This window comes from Mus musculus, chromosome 6, assembly GCF_000001635.26.
Source record: "Mus musculus strain C57BL/6J chromosome 6, GRCm38.p6 C57BL/6J".
NCBI classification, from domain to species: domain Eukaryota; kingdom Metazoa; phylum Chordata; class Mammalia; order Rodentia; family Muridae; genus Mus; species Mus musculus.
The window spans coordinates 83,566,815-83,588,253 of NC_000072.6; the positions used below are offsets into that span (position 1 = coordinate 83,566,815).

The window sequence follows — 21,439 nt, forward strand, 5'->3', positions numbered from 1 at the left end:
CAGGTAGAGACTGGGGCATGGGACTGGAGATGGAAGGAGCTAAGGGAAGCATAAGAGATGGCATCTGAGCAGGAACTAGATGAGAGCTGGCTATGGAGAGATTCAGGAGACTGTTCAGGTTGAGAAGGCTCCATTTATCACTAAAAGAACAAGCTCAGGACGGAATACAGACGGTGTATTCATGCATTAAGGCCAAAGGTGCACGGAGGCTTGCTTGCAGATGTATAAATGCTAATTTGTTGGAACAAGTCCATAGGTGTTGTTACATGTGCCATATGGGACATTATTATTGTTATTATTCATGTGTGTGATATGTGTGTGTGTGTGTGTGTGTGTGTGTATGCACGTGCATGCAGCCCTGCATGTGCCACAGTGCACATGTGGAGGTCAGAGGACAGCTTGTGGAGTCAGTTCCATCCTTCCTTCACGTGGGCTCCAGGGATTGAATACCATACTTGCGTGACAAGTACTTTACCCATAAGACATCTCTCTAGCCTGCCATTAAAAAAATTTTTTTTAACTTGAATTCCTCCCTTCTAATGTCTGAGGGAAAATGATCATGAACAAGTATTTTTGTATAGAAACAGTTCACTCAGAAAGTCATGAGGACAGTCAATAAAAGATGCACTAAGGATCCTTATCTCATATTTTCTGGTTTCTGAAGTTAATCATGGAAGAAGAAAGCCTGAGCACGGGAGAGCCCTTCTTTGGTCTATAAACCCCAATCCCAGTAAACGCCTTCAATATGGGTGATGGTTAACTTTCGGAAGGAGGATTTGTGTTGGAGGAGGCTCACACAGTACAGCACACCAGGGCTGCTTGACTATTCGGAGTCCCTCCTGTGCAGCCTCCTGATGCCCATAAAAAGCTGTGAAAGAATCCACAGGCTGCCTTATTGTCTGTGCTCATCATGAAAGTATGTACTGATCCCACATGCTGGAGATCTTTCTTCTATACTGGGGTCTGCAAAAGGCAACACATTCCTTCAGCAGGAAAACTACTACCAAGAGGGGAGATATGCCTGATGTCATTAAGATGCCTGAACCACGCTGGGAGGAAGGACAGACATGCCTTTTAAATCCCGAACTAAAGCATCCATGAAAGGTCCAGAACAAGATTCTCAAGAGTGGGGGAGGCCGAAGGGTGGTGATGTAGATGCCTACCTCCAGGCCCCTCCCCCACACTCCCGCTGTATGTAGTAACTGGTGAAGTGAGCCACTTGGTGTAACCTGGCAGGAAGACATCAAGTGAAAACCAGTCTGAGCCCCACTGGGCTAGCACTTCTCAGCAGCCACCCGCCTGTCATTTCACAGGCTCAGAATCAGGGTCTGCAATGCAGGTGCCATGGCGGACACTGAAGGTAAGATAGCTGCATCTCCTGCTTCAGGCTCAGTCAGCACAAGGCAGTCCCACATCAAACCCCAAAGCCAACAAATCAAGCAAACGAGATGCATGCCCAAGCCAATGCACGCCCCAGCCAATGCATGCCCCAGCCAATGCATGCCCCAGCCAATGCATGCCCCATTAGGTTCGGCTTTGTTCACAAGATCTCTTTATGGAAAAACCTGCTCTAGAATTTGCCCCCCTAAAACACAGTACACTTCTTATCTCCATTCAATGACTTCCTCATGATTTTACTTTGTATCTCTACAAAGAGCTGTCTAAGCTGGGCGTGACGGTGAACATTTTTAATCCTAGTAGTCAGGGGCAAGAGCACCTGTGTGTGAGGCCAGCTTGGTCTATAGAGTGAGCTCTAGGACAGCTATGGCTATGTTGAGAGATCCTGTCTTAAAACAAAACCACCCCCAAAAAACAACCCACCTCCCCCCAAAACCTAAAAAACTAAAACAAAACACTCAAAAAAACAAAAAAACAAAACCCTAAAAGAAATAACACCCTCTACCACCAATCAAACAGACACCAACCTGTCTATTGCAGGGTTTGGCAAAGTAAAACTAATGGTCTAAATCCAGCTAGCCATCTCTTTTTGTACACAAGGATTTCTTCCTTTTTGTTTTTGTTTGTTTGTTTTTTATTTTTGTTTTTCCAGACAGGGTTTCTCATTTTGGCCCTGGCTGTCCTGAAACTCACTCTGTAGACCAGGCTGGCCTTGAACTCAGAAATCCGCCTACCTCTGCCTCCCAAGTGCTGGGATGAAAGGCGTGCGCCACCACTGCCCAGCTTTTGTACACAAGGAAACAAACGAAAACAACCTAGACGAATCTAGACACTCAAGTTTGCCAAAGCTAAGGGAGGGGTGCTACTGGCACCTAGTGGGCACAAACCAGAGAAGCTGCGAACTTCCTCCACCACAGAAATCAGCACAGAACCATTCCCTACCCTGTCAGGACTGTGCTTGAGGAGGCTGACAAGCCTGGTGTGTCCTGACTGATGCACTGATAAGAAACTCGGCATGGTATGACTGATGTTCGTGTGTCTGTCTGGGAGGACACACGTGGGGCTGGGGAGAGTGTCTCTTGTAGGGACAGGAATGGGGAGGGAGGTTTATTATGGTCTCTACAGACTGCCTCCTGTAAGTCTAAATGGAAAATTAAAAAAAAACAAACAAACCCATGCTTTGGATGGAAACTTGAAACATGAGCCGTAAAACCTTGGAGGTGTCACTGCAAGCTGAAACCCAAGCGCATTCTTAAGCCCGAGTTTGCTCTTCTGTGGAACAGAATGGGGGTGGGGGGCGATGCACCTGCTTTGCACACACCACCCCATGAAGATCAGTGAGATGATACCAGGGGGAAAACCCTCTGGAGCCCCCAAGTTCCTCTGAGTCACCGGCAGCTGTTCAGGTCCTGTTGTACTAAACTTAGGACTGGACGTGACAAGCACGACCTTTACCACACCATCCCCTCCCTCAACCACACACCTCTCCTGTCGCTGGGGCTCTGGGAGTCATTCCCTGGGGTCCGCCTTGAGATCTTGTATTTACGCTGCCCTCCCAAGCGTGATGAACTAACAGCCCAGGAAAGGTCTCACTGTGATGAGTCACACAGACAGCAAGTGGTCCAGAGTCACCTGGAGGCTGTGACTACAGCAGTGGCTAAGAAGGAAACCTCTTCCCTATGCCATTCTGAAGGCCCATGGTGAGCACAGGAACCTGGGCTCTGCCACACACCAGCAGTGGTCCTGTAACCACCTGCCTGAGCAGAGAAAGGGCAGTCAAAACACTCTCCGATGCAAACACGTCCCGCTTACCGGCTAACTCTTTTGTCTAACCACTGGGACATGCAGTCTCAGCCTGAGAACCAAGCCTTCTACTCAGGAAACTCTTAAGTCCAACACCACCACCTTCTGTCCCTGTGCCTTTGAATGGCAAGGATGACTCACACGTGAAAGTTGTCTGGAACCCGATCAATGGTTGACAGTGTCAAGGACCCCACTGTCAGCAACTGTGAGAACCACAGGTGAGCACAGGGGCAGAGCACAAGGGATGCCAGGCACAGGACCCAAAAAGGCAACGGTAGCTGTCTTACGTGATGTACTTGTTGTAGAGGATAAAGGCATGTTCAATGTTGCCTTCTTCCGAGTAAACGGACGCCATGCGGATGATCTCAACACCGGAGCGGTAGTAGCGACGGGGTGGAATGTCTTCATTTAACTCAACTGCACTCCCAAGTTGGGACAGAATCCTCACCCGGTCTTGGGGTGGGAGGCTCACATCCCCATGGTCAGACATTGGACAAATAAGTTCTGAGACAGAAGAGAAAAGACAGGTAACATCAAAGCCAAGGCCGCAGCTTCCCAGCGGTCAGAACAGGATGAGCTCTCACAAACCTCCCAAGAAATTAGACAAAGAGGCAGCCATGGTGGAGTACACCTTTAATCCTATCACTTGAGGAGCAGAGGCAGGTTAGATCTCTGAGTTCAAGGCCAGTCTAGATTACCTAGCAAGTTCCAGGACAGCCAAGGCTACAAAGAACAACCCTGTCTCAAAACAAAAACAGAATACGAAATGGACAAACAAAACATTAGAGAAAATAAAACACTACATACACTACATACAGGTTCTGATCAACAAATTATCCCTCCTGGCCTCATGAACACCCAAATCTTGATTTGAGGACTGACACAGGTAAAAAAAAACAAAACAAAACAAAAAACAAACAAACAAAACAAAAACAAAAACAACAAAAAACAAAACCAAAAAAAAAAACAACAAAAGAAAACCAAGCTTGTCCTGCAATTTGATGGTACAAGGAACACAGTCATTAACAGGGCACTGTGGGTTGGTCTTACTGCTACCAAGAGTTACTCTCCATCAGTAGGAGGCCCATCCAGAGAACTGCGTCTTTTTCTTTTTCTTGTTTCTTTATGCGGATGACCACTTCCGTTTACCCAATCCCTGGCAGAGTGTGTTCAGTGAATCCTCATGAACACGGCCTGGATAATTCATGTCGACCATTTCATTCCACCAGAGATGAAATGGTATTTACCGGGATACGCTTCCTCAGTTTTGAACACAAGGTTAATGCGGGGCTCCTTTCTAGGGTGAATATTCCTGACGCTGCTCACTAAACCACCCTTCACTTCAGCCCATCCCATTCACCACTTTCAGGGCCAGGTAGTTCATGCTTGGAAGCATCAATCCGTGCTTGTCCCCACAAGCCAAGCAGGGTGTAAACGGCAAAGTGACAGCACCTAGGTTGGGGTGGAACACTCTAGGAGTTCCTACTCATTGGTACCCAAACTGTAGGAATTTACATTCTTTCTAGATGTTGCTTCTGGGCTCCCTGGCACCATCGTTGCACATAATCCTGAGTGGAACGGGGTTGTCGGTGTGCACTGGATAACAGCACACCCTAGCCAGCCTGTTCTAGAATACACTCATCTTGGGTCTGAGCAGTCTTGTTTTTCCCATCTTATTCCTCGGTCAGGATTCCCATCTGCCCGGGGAGACGCAGATTACAGTGTTGTGCATTCAGCTATATCTCAGTTCTACTCACCTGTCCTCAGAGGTTGTTTTCTCTAGGCCAGTTCTGCTTTAGCTTGCCCTAACTTTGCGGTGGCATTTTGTCCACGAAGTTTCCCCACTAAACTCCCTTTTCTAGCAAAAGCCGAGGGCTGCTAGGAGTGTGGGGACATTGCGAGTGTAAAACACATCCTCTTGAGAGTGTAAATCTGCCCACGTCCCTAACCGCCGAACTGGGCACAGCCCAGAAGAGCTCATTGGAATGGGATGCTGGCCATCTGGGCACCTCTCGAGAGAGGCACTTGTGGGTAAAGAAAGGACCATCCTCCAGAAGCCATCGAGTGGCTCGGGACAACATGGGGTTCAGCAACCCTGCAGAGCGTGTGTATCGGGAGAGGGATCCAGCAGTAACTGCTGGCAGCGCCCATCTAGAAGGCACTCAGTCAGGTTTCTCCAAAAATGCAAGGCACTCAGTCAGGTTTCTCGAAAATGCAAGGAGTGTTGAGACCAGGCCTGGCTGGTCTGAAGCCAGCCCTGAAGACAGGGCCATCCCAGAGCTCGCGCGCGGCCGGCCTGGGCCAGGGACACGGACCCCACACTCACGGCCTCTCCCCGCGGGGTCCCACCGCGCCAGGATCCCCAGTCCCGCTGCATTCCCGGGACCCTTCCCACCTTTCGTGAAGGATGACAGTCAGAGCTTCCGGAAACGTCACCTCCGATGACACGCCCACTCTCGCCACTCCTTCAATTACGCTCCACGGATTTAGGACCTGGTGTGGAGAACTGGTGGGTGGGGCTGGAATCTTCCACCAATGAGAGGGAGCGCTGCAGCGCTCCTTTTGGTAAAGAAAACGAACCAGGAAGGAAAGGGAACCTAGTGAAAGAGGGGACTGCAGCAGAAACCAGTATGCTTTTCCCCCCATTAATTTATCTTTTTATTCACTTCACATCCCTACCGTTGCACTCCCCGCTCTCCCCGCCCCCCCCCCCCGCGACGCACAATCCCTCCCTTCCTCCCTCTGGATATCCCACTCCCCCTGACTGTTGCACATCAAGTCTTTGCAACGCTAGGCTCATCCTCTCCCCTCTCCCGCTGAGGCCGGAGAAGGCAGCCCAGTTATGCGAACGGGACCCACAGACAGGGAACAGCTTTAGAGACAGCCCCCACTCCAGTTGTTGGGGGACCCACATGAAGACCAAGCTGCACATTTGCTACATATGTGTGGGGGGCCTAAATCCAGCCTGCTTATGCTCTTTAGTTGGTGGTTCAGTCTCTGAGAGCCTCCAAGGGTCCCATTCTGAAGCAGGAGTTTCCTGCCAATGGCTCCTCCATCGGAATAATAGCGAATTAATATTTCAAGGGGGATCGCTATCTAGCTTGTCATTCACAGCAGAGCTGACATCGCCGGTTCAAACAAAGCATCATGGACTACCTATCTACATAGCCACCCTCTGCCAGTCGGTCCTGTTTTTGTTTTTTAAACTTACATTAATTTTTATCGTGTGTGTGTGTGTGTGTGTGTGTGTGTGTGTGTGTGTTTGCACGGTGTACTGGCTAGTTTTGTGTCAACTTGACACAGCTGGAGTTATCACAGAGAAAGGAGCTTCAGTTGAGGAAATGCCTCCATGAGATGCAATTGTAAGGCATTTTCTCAATTAGTGATCAAGGGGGAAAGGCCCCTTGTGGGTGGGACCATCTCAGGGCTGGTAGTCTTGGTTCTATAAGAAAGCAGGCTGAGCAAGCCAGGTGAGGCAAGCCAGTAAAGAACATCCCTCCATGGCCTCTGCATCAGCTCCTGCTCCCTGACCTGCTTGAGTTCCAGTCCTGACTTCCTTTGGTCATGAACAGCAGGATGGAAGTGTAAGCCGAATAAACCCTTTCCTCCCCAACTTGCTTCTTGGTCATGATGTTTGTGCAGGAATAGAAACCCTGACTAAGACACACGGTGAGGATGTGTGCAAGTGAGCATGGAACGGTAATTGTCAGAGGGACACCTTGTGGGACAGTTTCTTTATTACCCTATGGTTAAGTTCTGGGAACTGAACTAAGGTTAGCAGCCCTGGCAGCAGGCGCCTCTTACCCTCTGACCCTTCTCCCTAGCCCGTGTTGGTTCTGCTTTAACTCTCTTCATAGCCCTCCCTCCTGTAGGATTCTCCTAAAATACGATTTCTCAAAAGAAGGGAGATTTTCTGGCTTACATCTCTCTCCCCAGCGCCTACCATGACTTTGTGGTCCCACACTCAACACACATTCTTGGATGTGCAGGTGTTATTGAGATAAAGGGTGTCTGACTCATGGTCCCCAAGGTGACAGGGGATGGACTAATCAACTGTAAACGTGGAGGTGACAGGCTGATCGTTTTGTTCTCGGAACCAAATCTTCTCTACGAGGCAAGCAGAGCCAGGAGCAGAAGGCACTGAGATGGCGTGCACTCATGAAGTTAGTAGGTGTCTATCATACCGCAGGGACAGCTTGAGGGACAGCAAGGAGGAAAGGCTGCAGGTGTGAGATGCAGCAGGAGAAAACCGGCCAGGCTGGGCTGTGAGCTCCCTGCACCACAGCACCGCACAAGCCTATCTTAAACTCCGCTGAGGAGTGAGCGACTTTGAGGAGGAGTGTGTTTGTGTGGTGCATTCTAAAGACAAACTGGCCACAGCATTGGCCTCTTTGCTGTGAGCCCATTGGGACTGAAAAAGACGAAAAGGTAGATAGACATCGCCACTCAGGGGAGGGGGAGATGCTGTTTATACTGGTTCAAACGCAGGAAAAGGCACCAAAAGGTACCAAGGCTTTAGATTTGTGTACGATTGCAGGCACATTTCATACCTGATACTTATCTCCAGCTAGAGAACACACCTCAATTAACTGGCTCCAGTCTCCAAGTGCAAAACCCATAGCAACATCAGGATGGGCTTGTGGTTCTAAGTTCCATTTTGTTTGAAGACAGGTCTTTCCTGTCACCAAGAACAAATTAGTTAGGGAAGTAAGTTCCTACACTCATTGGAAAGATCTTCAGTGGGTATTTGTCTTGTTAAAAAAAAAAGAATGCTTAAGCCAGACACAGTGGTGCAAGCCATCATGACAGACATGGCCATCCCTCTTTCCCAGGCTCTCGGGCTAGGGAGAGCTTTGCAATGCTTCTTTTAATTGTTCATTAATAAAGGTATCTATCACTTGCATAAGACTTCCCACATTCTAACAGATAACGTTAGTATATATCAAGGAAGACCTCTAGAGTGAATTAGTCTGATTGATGGACTGCTGGCATTTTTCAGGGGCCAAACAATGAGATGGAAGAGATATTTTATATCTTTAACGTGGGTCAGGAGTAGGGTGAAGGTGGTTGGGTGCACCTCTCAGGGAACAGTGTGGTCTAGTGTTCTTATCTTCTGCTTTCTTCATATTAGCTACCTTCCTTGCGCTGGGCTAGAAAGGATGGACATGCATCTGTTTCTCTTCCTTTATTGTGGGAAATGTTTTTTTTTAATATATGAGTGTTATATCTATATAAATACACCTGCAGGCTAGAAGACAGCCTCAGCTCCTATTATTGATGGTTCTGAGCCACCATGTGGTTGCTGGGAATTGAACTCACGACCTCTGAAAGAGCAGCCAGTGGTCTTAACCTCTGAGCCATCTCTCCAGCCCCGTTTTGCATTCTTAAACTCATAAACGTTATTTCCTGTCAACTCCCAGAAGCAGGGCTCATCTCCATATCCAGATGCGTTGAAAATGAACTCCAGCCACCAGAAGCAAACAGCAGAGAGGCAGAAGCAGCCTAATGCAAGCCTTCCTCCTCCTGGGTTGAATTCTGCCCATACTCTGTCTGATGCCTTCATCCCTTAGGCCGTGTGGGCATCCCACTGTTCAGAGTTTTCATGCTTGGTAAGCATTGAAGATGCTTCTCCCCTTCTCCCCATTTGACACAGAATCTCACTCTGTGAGCCCAGTGTGGTTTGGAGCTCACCAGGTAGCTGGAGCAGGCATCAAGCACACGGGTGATTCTCCTGCATCTGCTTCCTACGGGCTAGGATCACAGGAGCACAGACATGGGCCACCTGCCCAGCTACAGCTCCTGGCTGCCACTGGCATGGCAGTTATAACTGGCTTACATCAGCTTGCAAACTGCCAGTATAGAATCTTGACCCTCCGGCATTCCATACCAGCCTTGGGTGCAGAACCAGGCAAAAACTGAAGAGTCAGAGAAGGAAGCCATTAGTGAAGGCCAGGTAAAGTGCAGGCCCAGAAAAGAGGGATTTGTGCGGATTTGGTTTGTTTTACTTGGGAAATGAACCAGTTCACCTTGTCTCCTTTTGTGTTTCAGAGCCGGGCAATTTGATGTTCTTTCCATAGCAAGAGAGCCCAGAAATGGTCATGAAATCTACATACCAAAGAGGGAATCTTAAACGTGTTTCCTCATGTTATGTCTCCCATTAGCATGTATATAGATGGTAGGTCACTTTTCATGGTTCACAGAGGCATTTATTTATCTTTACTTTTCTTTCCTTCCTTCTTTTCTTCTTTCTTTCTTTTTCCTTCCTTCCTTCCTTTCTTCCTTCCTTTCTTTCTTTCTTTCTTTCTTTCTTTCTTTCTTTCTCTTTTTCTTTTTCTTTCTTTCTTTCTTTCTTTCTTTCTTTCTTTCTTTCTCTCTCTATCTCTTTCTTTCTTTCTTTCTTTCTTTCTTTCTTTCTTTCTTTCTTTCTTTTCTTTCTTCCTTTCCTTTCCTCTCTCTCTCTCTTTCTTTCTTTTTCTCTTTCTTTCTCTTTCTTTCTTTCTTTCTTTCTTTCTTTCTTTCTTTCTTTCTTTCTTTTTATTCAAGACAGGGTTTCTCTGTGTAGCCCTGGCTGTCCTGGAACTCACTCTGTAGACCAGGTTGGCCTTGAACTCAGAAATCTGCCTGCCTCTGCCTCCCAAGTGCTGGAACTAAAGGCATGTGCCACCACTGTCCCACAAAGGCATTTATAAACAGTTCATATTTAGCGGCCTAAAAAAATTAACAACAAATATACTGCCTTATCTTGACTGTGTCCACTTAATTATCTTAATGTATTTAATTGTATCCTTAAATTTTTGAGGTGCTAAATATTAAACCCAGGGCCTTAAGCACACTAGGCAAGTGCTCTAGCACTGAGGTGACTCCCAGCCCAACAACATTTGTTCTTATTTATTTATTTATTTATTTATTTATTTTTGAGACAGGATTTCTCTGTGTAGCCCTGGCTGTCCTGAAACTCACTCTGTAGGCCAGGCTGGCCCCCATCTTAGAGATTCACCAGCCTCTGCCACCTGAGTACTGGGACTTGACTAGTGATGGCCAAAATGCTGAAACAGGAGCGTTCTGCTTCACAGAAGGCCTGGATTGCTCTTTATCCTTCTACATGGCCAGATTCATTCATGTCCCAAGGCAAATGTGTTCATGAAGGATGATGCTGTGACAGAGTACCAGAGAGACAGTAACCCAAAGAGTAGACGTTTACTCTGCTCCTCGGCTGCAGAGCTTCAGACCCTCACTGTCCTCATCACTGTGAGCCAGTGGTGTGGCAGAGGCAGATCATCAGCAGAAGGAGTCTGGGAAGGAGACAAAGGTTGAGAGACAGGAAAGGGCAGGGTTAAGATCCATGCTTCAAAGCACACCCCTTGCAACACACTGCCTTTTAAAGCTCCCCTCCTACTAGTTTCTTTACTTCCCAGTAATGCTGTTGCATTATGAGCCGGCCAAAGGGTCAATGCAGGACTTTAAAAACAAAAACAAAAACAAAAAACCTTGTACTTGGCTTTTAAAAATTCTGTTTTCTACCTATAGTTTGCTACATGTGTGTTTTTCTATTCATATTCTATTACTACCTTTAGGGAAAACAGCACAGTGAGGCATACTGCATGCTTCCTCATGAGGCATACTGTGTGCTTCCTCATGAGGCATACTGTGTGCTTTCTCATGAGAACTGTTTGTTTTATAACAGCACAGACCAGTTTAACCTGATGGACTTTATGGGAAGCAATAAAGAAAGGCACTTGAGAAATGCAGTTATGTTACACCTCAAGTCAAGTTCCCTCAAGTGCAAGGTCAGGTATTTGCAGCACAGCTTGCCACTGACTCCCTCTGTTTTTAAGCCCCTGATTAGTGCATCTGCTGCAATGTCTGAATAAGTGTCACTAGCTTCTTGTGTCAGTGACAGAGTGAGTCAGGGCTGAGTTGCCAAGGACTTACTTGAGTGAGTTGCTGTGGGGTAGGTAGCCCATGGATATAATCTTTGTTGGGCTGTTAAGTTTTTATGGATGCATAGGCAAATCTATGTGGTTATTCCTTTAATATGAAAAAATAATATAAGATCATATTCTTATATCATAAGGATATTAGGTAATAATATAAGTAATATAATAGAAGTGAGCAATTGACATAAGATTCCAAAGAGACGGGACCATAGCACAGACATCTAAAGGGAAATATTGCATATCTGGTCCTTTCAAAGGTATTCATTCTTCCCATGATCATGTGTGGAAGATGTGGGGCTAGCCACACATGAGATGTTTTCAAGATCTTGCTTTCTTTTTAGTTCAGTGCCATATCTCATAAGAATCCTTCTATGGTATTCCTGTGAACTCTGTGAATGTTTTGGGGTTTGGGTCTCAAGGGGTTCACTGAGATGGACACGGTCCACAGACAGATAGACAGACACATGACAGAGGAAATGAAGAGAGCTCAGGTTCACAAGGCAGAGTTGGGGGCTTTTCTTCCTTCCTCTTCAGAGGGAAGGGGAGAGGTCCATGCCCTGTGGCTGTCGAGTACAGGCTGTGTCTAAAAGTAGGAAGTGCGTGAATAGGAAAGGAGAGGACTGGCTGGAGCAGAAAGGGGGTGAGAGAAGGTGTGAAAATGACCAAAATACGCTATATATATGGAAAAAATGACCAAAGCCTTAAAAAGAAGTTCAAGGTAGCATGTGGCTATATGGTAGGCTTAAGATCAGCCTAGGTTACATAAAACCTGGTGTGTCATAAAACACAGGGAGAATGAGAGTGGAAAGAAGATGGGCTGGTTCTCATCACCTCCATCATCAAACACTGCCACGCCCACGCATCACTGCATGCACAATGGTAAGACCTAATACTAGTCCCAACCATATTCCAATGGAACTAAGCCAGGGACTAAACATTTATCACAACAGCCTGTGGGATCCTTTGTGCAGAAATTCTGTTTTTACATGTTAAAGTGTTCAGTTCCATTTAGGCAGGTCCTGGGACTACCCTGGACCTCTGCTCCCATGGTGGATTTCTCTCCACATTCAGCACTTAGTTCCAGTGGCACTCTGGGCATCATCAGAACCTGCTGCACTTAGTTCCAGCGGCACTCTCAGCAACATCAGAACCTGCCAGTTGTGCTGTTAATTTTGTGTTCTGCAGCTTTGCTGAAAATGTTTATTGGTTTTCTGTAGTAGTCTTTGGAGCTCATTTATTGAATCACATCCTCAAATAAGGATGCTTGGATTTTTCCCTTCTTATTTTATTCCCATTATTTCCTTCTTTTGTCTTGGTGATGTGACTAAAACTTCAAATAGAATATTGAATGAGTGGAGAAGTGGGCACCCTTGTCTTGTTCCCAATTTTAGCAGAAATGGTTTGATTTTTTTCTCATTTACTATAATATTGGTTATTGGTTTATTATTATAGACATTATTACATTGAGATATGTTCCCAAGGACTTGAGTTCAGTTCCTAGAACCCACACTTTTTTTTTAAAGACACAGTCTTGGTGTCACAGTTTCTGAGTGACAGGCCAGCCTGGGTGTGTGGTGAAGTGCTGTTTCAGAATCCCCCTCTAATATATAATCCTATCTTGTCAGGGTGCACAGAATATGTGGCAGCTGAGTGCCCAGCCCTGCAAGAGCATCTGTGTCAAGAGTGCATTGCTCCAGGAGCTCTGGTGAGGAGGTGACAGGCCCACAGTGAGAGCTGAGGGTGGGAGGAGAGCTGTGGCTGCTGTGTGGCCACGGCAGGGCTGCTGCTCTCATGAGCTTTGTGCCCTACAGAGCTGGACTAGAGGGCCACAAATCCAGGGCCAAAGGGACCCTCCTTAGGTGCTTTCTCCTTGAGCTCAGAAGGGCAGAGTTGGGACATGCTATTGGGAGGAGGGAGATCTAGGTTCAAGATGGCACAGAAGGAAGTCCATGGTTCAAGGTCTTACACCTACCTTCAACACGAGGGAGGTCTTAGCCAAGGTCCCAAAACCGAGCCATGTGTGTGAAGAGGGGAATGGCGGGAAGTTTATACTTGTCTCACTTTCTAGGTCTGCAAAAGACAGTCCAGAGAATGAGAATGTGGGCACCAGGAGGAGGAAAGGGCCAGGGGGACCCAGCACCTGCAGGTATTGTGCCTCAATGCTATAGACATGTGCGTTCTCTATAGGCATCCCAATAGCTGCCCGGTGCTTGTGGCGAATACTGGGTCACAGCATAAGTTTGAAGGCTTGCACATAAGCTGGACTCACTGGGGAGTTTTTCTTTTCCCTTCATGCCTACACAGTGAGATATCTGTGCCCAAAGTTCTGACTTCATGGATCTGAGTTCCTGGATGCACTCAATAGCACCGAATAGACACAAATACACATTTATACACTATGTAAACATTTAAAATTAAGCTGGCAAAATGTAGACCACTTGCCCAGCACTGGTGAAGTCCTGGGTTCCACCCCCAGCCAACACTACCAGGCTGCAAAGTCACCAGCATAAAAGCAAAGAGAGTCTGAGTCTGAAGCTCCCATTGTTCAGGGAGCACCTGCTACTTGCTACATTGTGTTTCTTTTCCTGACTTACCTCCCCATTTCCATTATCTGAGGCACCATGCTACACTGCCTAGTCTAAGCCTGCAATTCTGGGCCCAAATCATCCTCCTGCCTTAGGCTCTAGTGTACTGAAATGACATGAAGGTCAACCCACACCTTTAGAGAGCAGGGAAAGAAACAAAAAATGAGATAAAATAGGGGAGCTGCCTGTTCCGTTGGGAGTTAGAAGGCACACAGTAAAGAGTCACCGTCTCCTCTCCCTGGCTGCCCTCCCTGCACCTTCACCAGATGCAAGCTGGGGTGACTGGGCCACACCAGCAGCTTCACAGTGGGTCAAAAGTGCATCTCTGCAGAGACAGAGAAGGGAACAGACACGCAGGCGCTGGTCCTCTCTCCTCCCCAGGAAACAGCTGAGATCATTTTCTCACAAGGACCCTCAGGTCAAACCCTTCTTGTTCTCCAGCGGGCTTTCAGAGCCATGAGTCACAAGGAAATGCCAGTGCAGGGCCCTGTGTGCTTTAACCACAGAGGAGCTGCCACTCAGGCAGGGCTGGGAGCCACAGCACAGGACAGGGACCAGAGACGCCTGGACTAAGCTGTGTGCGCAGTGTAAAGCTCCACAGCATCGTCTCCATCTGCTGAGGGCCAGGCTGAGAGAACTCTGTGTGCAGTGAGTAGGGAGTCAGCCCATCTTCTTTCTACACAGTGAGCACAGGACACGTGCATGGTGGGGTCCATGTGGAAAACTTGGTTCTAAGTCCATCCTATATAGTGACTTGTCTTTTAGAGAGAGGGTCTCATGTAGTCCAGGCTGGCCTTGAACTTGCTGTCATGAAGGATGGCTTCCAGTTCTTCTGCTTCCAACTCCCAAGTTGGGAATCACACTGATGGAGCCCAGGCAGGGTCCTATGCAGTGGCTCCCGTTCCCACAGCAGCCCCACGAGGGTCTCCTCTAGCTACTGCCATCCCACAGAGGAGGAAGCAGACATGAGAAGCTGTCTCTCCCAGCCACAGAGACTAAGATGGAGCTGACCCATCTCCTTGTCTGGCACAGCCCCATGAGGTAAATTGACTCTCTGGTAGCAAAGACGGTTTCTAAAGCAGATAATGTAGGGGCTCTGCTATTGTCCAGACAGATGGACAGGGCCAGACAGAAGCTGGCCAGAGCACCTGTGCAGAAAGCTCTCAGAGCTGGGAGAGCCATGGCTGAGGGTGTGAATGCTCAGGTGACTTCCAGAGGTGCACTGGAAGGTGCATAGACAGGGTGAGGGGACCGAGACTGCAGTCCTGAGATCTGCAGCAGATCTGAGAGGGAAGACTGCAAGACAGGCAGGGCTTTGGGGAGGCTCAGAAGGCAATGGAGGGCTGAGGAGAAGGCAATGTGAGGCTGAGGAGAAGGCTCAGTCAGTAAAGTGCTCAACTTCAGGAGCCTGAAGACTTGAGTCTGGATCTCTGAATTCCACGGAGAAGCCAGGCACCGTGTCTAACCTGGCCCATATGGCAAAGTTTCTAGCCATTGAGAGACCTTGTCTCAGAAATTGGAAGGTGCCTGAAAAACATCATCCAAGTTTATCCTCTGACCTCCAGGGCTCTCTCTACTGGGTGTGGTACAGGCACAGAGGTAGGGATGGTCTTGGGCCTGATTGGTCAAGAAGTGTAGCACAGAACTAGAGTATGGAGTAATTGGGAGTGGGGCAGGACACGGGCGTGGGGACACTTTCTTCAGATCTGCCAGCTGCCCTCATCGGGAGTTCCCCATCAGCGTGAACTCTCTAGTAGCTAGCGCAGGAGTGGAGTTGCAGAGCTGAAGATGGCAAGTCATAAGGAGAAAGCGAGTGGGAAGATGCCCGTGAGAGAGCACTGCATGCTGTTCTCAGGCTGCTTCCACCCGCCATGGGTTACCACAGAAAAATTCCAGACCCTGTGTGAGATGACCCCAGTGTTCTTTTAGTCAGGGAGGCCCGAGGCTTCCAAAATGATACAGGCTAGTACTCTTTTTATTGGTTACCCACCAGAAATAGATAAGACCCTACTGTCGAGGACACCACAGCTTGGTCTTGGCACATAGAGAAATCAGCTAAAACTGACTGGTGCACTCCCTCCCTACTGCCCAGCTCTCTCTGTGCAGGATGGCGGTAAGCACACTGCCGGGAGAAGACAGTCATCAGCGCTCTGCGGCAGTCCATTCTGTATGCTGCAATGCCCACCTGCTGGAGACGGTATGCCCATGAATGCAATCATGGCCTGAGAGCTAGGACGGTAACCAAGCACTGTCTGGATGAGTTTTGGAAATTTCACAGGACGGAATCCATGCCTGGTGCTGTAAACCTGGTCCTAAGCTCATACGCTGGGACATAAAGGCCCAGGGGGAAACTCGATACTGTCATTTTTCTAAATGCACGTGTTGTCAAAATGCCCCCTACACGTTTATGTTCATGTCCATAGATTAGTGCTGCTCCCCGCCAAACAATCTATAGCTCCTTGCATGCTGGAATGCATGGAGGCTGGGGAGGAGTGCTGTGACAACGTCTCTTCTGGACAGCAGGAGGCCATTGCACTCATGAAGCTCAGACACTGTGGTTACTTCCACTAAAGCTCCACAAGGTGGAGCCCTTCGGCATTTTAGCACGCACAGAACTATTGATAGTTAATTTGGGAGAAGAGTCATTTTCTTTAGGGGTGTAGAGAATGGGAAGTTGCCTAGGACCTAGTAGGACCCCCAAGCGTGTACATGCAAGAAACCACAATTAAACTCAGTGTGTTGTTAAAAAACAAAAAAAAAAAAAAAAAAAAAAAGGGGAGCTGGCAACTTGGCTTCATGGAACAAAACCCTTGACAGCAAGCCAGACAAGCAGATTTAATCCTGGGAATTGATGAAGAGCAAAGTAACATTTAACAAGCATTGAATAAGCTGGTGGATTCCATACTTTGTTACTTCTTTTCCCCATGTTACTGGGGATGGAATCCAGGGCCTCAAGCATGCTGAGCACATGCCCCTAAAGTGTACCTTAGTCTCACTTCCTTCATCCCCTCAACAGCCCTGAAAAGGACATAGTACCAGTACCACCAGATACCATCCTCTCAACAGCCCTGAAAAGGACATAGTACCAGTACCACCAGATACCAGGTAAAAGGGGTGGGAAGGATCAGTGCTCTTACGGACAGTAAACAACCAGGTTGCAAACCAGGGAAAACCCATTTCCACTGCCCACTGCCCACTGCTTCCTAGATACACGGTCATTATGGATTTCTGGAAGGGGAGTGGTGGGGCTGAACTTCCAAGTGTGGTGATGAACCTATCAGCTCAGTGTCCTGGCTGGGAACCTGGCCTCCATTTCTTGTACAAGGACAGGTATGCAGAAGAGAGGTGTGTCCTGTTTGTGGGAACTGAACTCTCTCAGTGGGCAGAATGATATTTCTTTCAATCCAAAAGGTGTCAGTATAAACACTCCAATTCTGAAATAAGAAAAAGCAGATGTGCAGTAGGTAGAGAGGCTCCCAAGTATCCTCCCCCGCTTTTCCATCTTTTCTTCCTTCTTTCTCTTCCCTTTCCTTCTCTCTCTCCCCTCCTTCCTTGACTCTCTTTCACTCCTTCTGTCTCTTCTCCCTTCTCCTCTCCTCTATACAACTCTTCCTTCCTCTTCTAGAGTGTGTGTTCCTCCTTCTGTTCCTAGACATTCTGGTCATCGTCATCTTTGTTCTTCTAGTCCTTGCCCTCATTCTCCTCGTTCCCACACTCGAGATCCTTTCATCCTTTCCTACCTATTTCCTTCTCTTCCCTTCTCTTCCTCTTCCTCTTCCTCCTCTCTCCTGTATGTCAACCCCCTCTCTGTCTGTCTCCACCTCTCTAGATCCCTTTCTTGCACAATGACCTGACAGAGCAGAGGAACTCAACAGTAGAGATGACTAGGAAGAAGAATCAAGCAAAGAATTAGGTCTTTTCAGATCAGCATATGAGAAATAAGAGCGGGAAATGCTAAGAACAGAGTCACTACTCCCTGTGGGACAGCATCCAGGGTTCATAAATTTATTTTATTTATTTACTATGAAAATGCATGATCAAAAAGGTTTTGAGTGTTATTTACTTCACCTTTGTTTTTCTTTGGCTCTTTAGTTATCTAAAAGCTAATATCTTTAACTATAGCTTACTTGTGAGTGTATACAGACTAACAATGTAGTTTATGACTCGCTGAACAGCCATGTGCATACACCACTTAGAGAAGAAAACAGGACCCTGGCAGGAACCTGGTCCACCTTTCCCACTTCCTTCCTCTGAGACTGATCCCCTCTTGCTCCCACCATCCCTTCCTCACTGTTTTTAGCGTACACCCCCTAAGTGTGCCTCCTGCCATGATTCAGCACTGCTTGGGTCTCACTGTCTTCAAATGCAGTGGTTAGGTATGTAACTTCCTTGACTTAACATCTGCGAGGTTCATCCCCACTTGCAGAGTTCTCACTCTACTCAAAAGCACCACAGTTCTTCCTGCCCACATGGGACAGTGGAGAGCATGGCTCTGATGGGTCATGTCGCTGAGCCCTCCCCCATGAAACTCTTCTTGACTCCTCTTTCACAAGTCATCATACGCCACCCTAAGGTGTGACCCTTTTACTCTGAAACCCACAGTGCCCTGCTTTTACCTCCCGGAGAACACAGTGCACTTGACCTCCCGTGAACGGGCTCTCATTTTCTGTGTCATCTCCCATTTGTGTTCCCAGGCGCAACCTGCAAACCAGTAATGATGTACGCAATGCAACAGAAAAGAATAAATCACAGGAGAAAGCTGCACGGGTGAGCACTTCCTGAGATCTGAATTCGGTGTCTGGGATCTCTCTGAATCTAGAAATAAGCCACCTGGTTGTGGCTTACACCTGTCAGATCCCAAGAAAAGCAGCCAGTTCTGAGAGTTTCAGGTCTCGAAACAAGAACATTCAGGAGCACTCTGTAGGGAAGGAACTGTGTTCCCCTGAAGATCATCAGAAGTATTCGAGGTACGTGCAAACACTTGAAAGTGCGCATGTGCGAGCTCTTGGGCGTGCACGCAGGCAAGTGCTGCTCCATAGAGGAAAAGTGCAGTGACAATGAACTCCCCTGGCTGTGCAAATGTTTCATGTGTACAGCTTTTAGGTGTGATCTCTATAGCATGTTCACATATGACCTATGACAGCTGACTCTTGCCATCCACAATCAAGCGGAACTGCAAGTTTGAAGAATCACGTTTAATAACAAAGTTTACAAATGTTTTTAAAGCCCTCAGCACTGGAACACGCACACTCACGTGTGCTCAGAGACCGAAGAGATTGAATGGCTTGACTCTGCGGAGAGAAAGACTTGGCTGCCGAGCTTCTAAGAGGCAGAGGAGAGGCCCCGCTGTCGGGGAGGTCATATTTGCTTACATGGATTTAGCCTATGGTGAGCAGCCCCCGTTCCTCCTGAATGTAGAAAAGCTCTCCCCAGTCTCCGTGGGACAATAATCGGGGCCTCTGTTTTGCTCTGGGATAATCACATATATTATGATTACACTTCTCTCACCTGCCAAGAGAAAACTTGTCACAGTTGCCTGGGGCTCTCAATCCCACTCTGTCATAGCACACCTCAATGAAGCCCCACCTGCCTCAGTGGATGATTCTCGTCCTTCTCTCTCTGCCTGAGTTTCACAGCCTTGGCTGCTCCTGTGCTTTGCCGAGTTCCCTAGAAAGGCACAGATACTGAGCTGAGCCTAAGATGTCCCGCAGCACATCTTGGGCCTAGGGTTGTCCCTGCAGCAGCCAGCAGGTGCTTGGGAGTCCTTTTTTTTTTTTTTTTTCTTGGTTTTTCAAGACAGGGTTTCTCTGTATAGTCCTGGTTGTCCTGGAACTCACTCTGTAGACCAGGCTGGCCTCGAACTCAGAAATCTGCCTGCCTCTGCCTCCCGAGTGCTAGGATTAAAGGCATGTGCCACCACGCCAGGCTGCTTGGGAGTCTTAAGGTGCTGTGGGAAGCCCCCACTCAGTGCCCAGAAGCAGCTTCCCTGCCCAGGCCCCCTCACATAGGGCCTGGGTGTGATTTGTTTCACAACACTCTCTGGCTTGTTGGGAGTCACCAATGAGTCCAAGCTCTCTCTCCAGTGGCCTTGACTTCCTCATTTCTGATTGGACACACTGCTCCGCTCCCTTTATCCCAGAGTCTCTTCCGTCTCTGCCAAGGACTGCACACTGTGTGGATGTGTATGAAGCCCTTAGATGATGTACTCCAGCTCCTCTGCCAAGGAGGAGCTCAGAACAGGACGCAAAGGGAACTGAATCCTCCTCCACTTAGAATTAGTCAACGAGCCCGCCTTCCTCCTCGTGCCTGCCTGTCTGCCTTCTTTTCCTGTGAGACGTGTCTCACTCTCTATCCAAGGCTGGCCATGAACTTGTAGGAAGCCTCTGTTTGCAAATGGCTGGGATTACCGGCATTAGTCACCACTAGAATGGATATTTCTGGACATTGGGTTAAAGCAAAATTGTTGATTCAAGGGTCTCTGAAAATGAACCAAACACAGTCATCCAATCCAGTGTGTCCAGGCCTCGCCACGCACTGTTCCCTCTGTGCAGTGACATGGACAGCTGCTGACCCCGGATATGTTCTTAGAGTGAGTGTCACAGGAAGCCAAGAGGTAAGACAATGTCAGATCAGGGAGGAATTCTTGTTCTTTACCAGTGTCCCACACAAGACTCTGCGTGTTTCTACCCCTCTCTGAGTTGTCCTTCAGGCAAATGGAGGACCTGTGTCCATTCACAGGGAACAGGACTTTAATGGTCGGAACTGCAATGGACAACCGAGCCCTGTGTCACTAAATAAGAGCAGGCAGCCTGGGATGGAAATGCTAAGTCCTTGGGATTCCCTGCATGAGCTCCTCTTTGCCATAATGACCCGAAGTGGGCTGAAAATTTCTTCTCCGAGTCAGGCCAAGGCTGACGGGGAGCTGTAACTGTGGACTTTGCATCAGCCTGAGTGGATGAAGCAATATTTTTGGATTTGACTGTGAAGTGATTCTAAAGGAACTTATGTGCGGGTTCACGGACTCAGTGGCAATGTGAAGCCATCAGAGCTTCACTGGAAGAAGCAGTGTGGGAGCAGACACTCCCGCTGCGTCTCCCCCGAGATAGACGCTTTCTTTATCTTTTTTTTTTAAAGGAAATCAAAGTTTAATCATTTTCTACTCATTAATTAATGGCCATGCTGACCAATAAGTCACATGAATGTCGATTTCACTTTATTTGAATACCACACACAATACAAATTTAAACTTGCCATACCCTTCCACAAACCATCACTGCATATAATAGAGCTTTTTTTTTTGACAAAGTTATTGAGCTATTATTATAGATCAAAAGCACAGTTTTGGTTTGTTTGTTTGTTTAATTTAGAAGCATGTTCAAATGACTAAAGCTGGGATCCTAAAATTGAGAGCTTTGGCGCAGCAGGTGAGCTGTGGTTACTGACGTCCGCAAATCAAAAGCACACAAGTAAAACCCAATAAAAACCCCAAAACAAAATACCGTCAAACTTTGACAGTTGAGAAATAATTGCTAGAAAAAGGATTTGTCATCACAATGTTAAAACTGAATAAACAGATTACTCATGGTTAAGTATATATTTTTTCTTTTTCTATACCTGCATTATTGGTAAAACGTTCAAGTATTCAGACAACATGTGCTGATTGGGTAAACAACATGAAAGGCAATGGCTATTAGAAAGCACATTTGCAGAAATAAA

General features: G+C 47.5%; 1 protein-coding gene and 1 long non-coding RNA gene across 8 annotated transcripts in view; one reads left to right on the forward strand and one right to left on the reverse strand.

The window, feature by feature from the left end:
* The window catches only part of Stambp (STAM binding protein), a 32,621-nt gene extending 23,609 nt beyond the window's left edge, over positions 1-9,012 (reverse strand). For 2 of the 7 annotated variants that reach the window (NM_001362079.1, NM_024239.2), the window contains exons 1-2: positions 5,597-5,690; positions 3,489-3,705 (exon numbers count right to left, since the gene is read on the reverse strand). In NM_001362079.1, the coding sequence (NP_001349008.1) occupies positions 3,489-3,691 (203 nt within the window). In that variant the 5' untranslated portion in view covers positions 3,692-3,705; positions 5,597-5,690. Of the gene's footprint in view, positions 1-3,488; positions 3,706-4,958; positions 5,761-7,751; positions 7,880-8,892 lie in introns of those variants that run through there. The other 5 variants (XM_030255590.1, XM_006506584.3, XM_006506583.3 and 2 more) reach the window with 5 other exon arrangements.
* Gm21284 (predicted gene, 21284) lies at positions 1,225-21,312 on the forward strand. Its single transcript, NR_078345.1, has 8 exons — positions 1,225-1,360; positions 8,622-8,810; positions 9,250-9,376; positions 12,764-12,843; positions 13,207-13,284; positions 15,816-15,960; positions 16,740-16,828; positions 18,418-21,312. It is a non-coding gene; the product is annotated as a predicted gene, 21284 (long non-coding RNA).
* Positions 21,313-21,439: the final 127 nt, after the last annotated feature.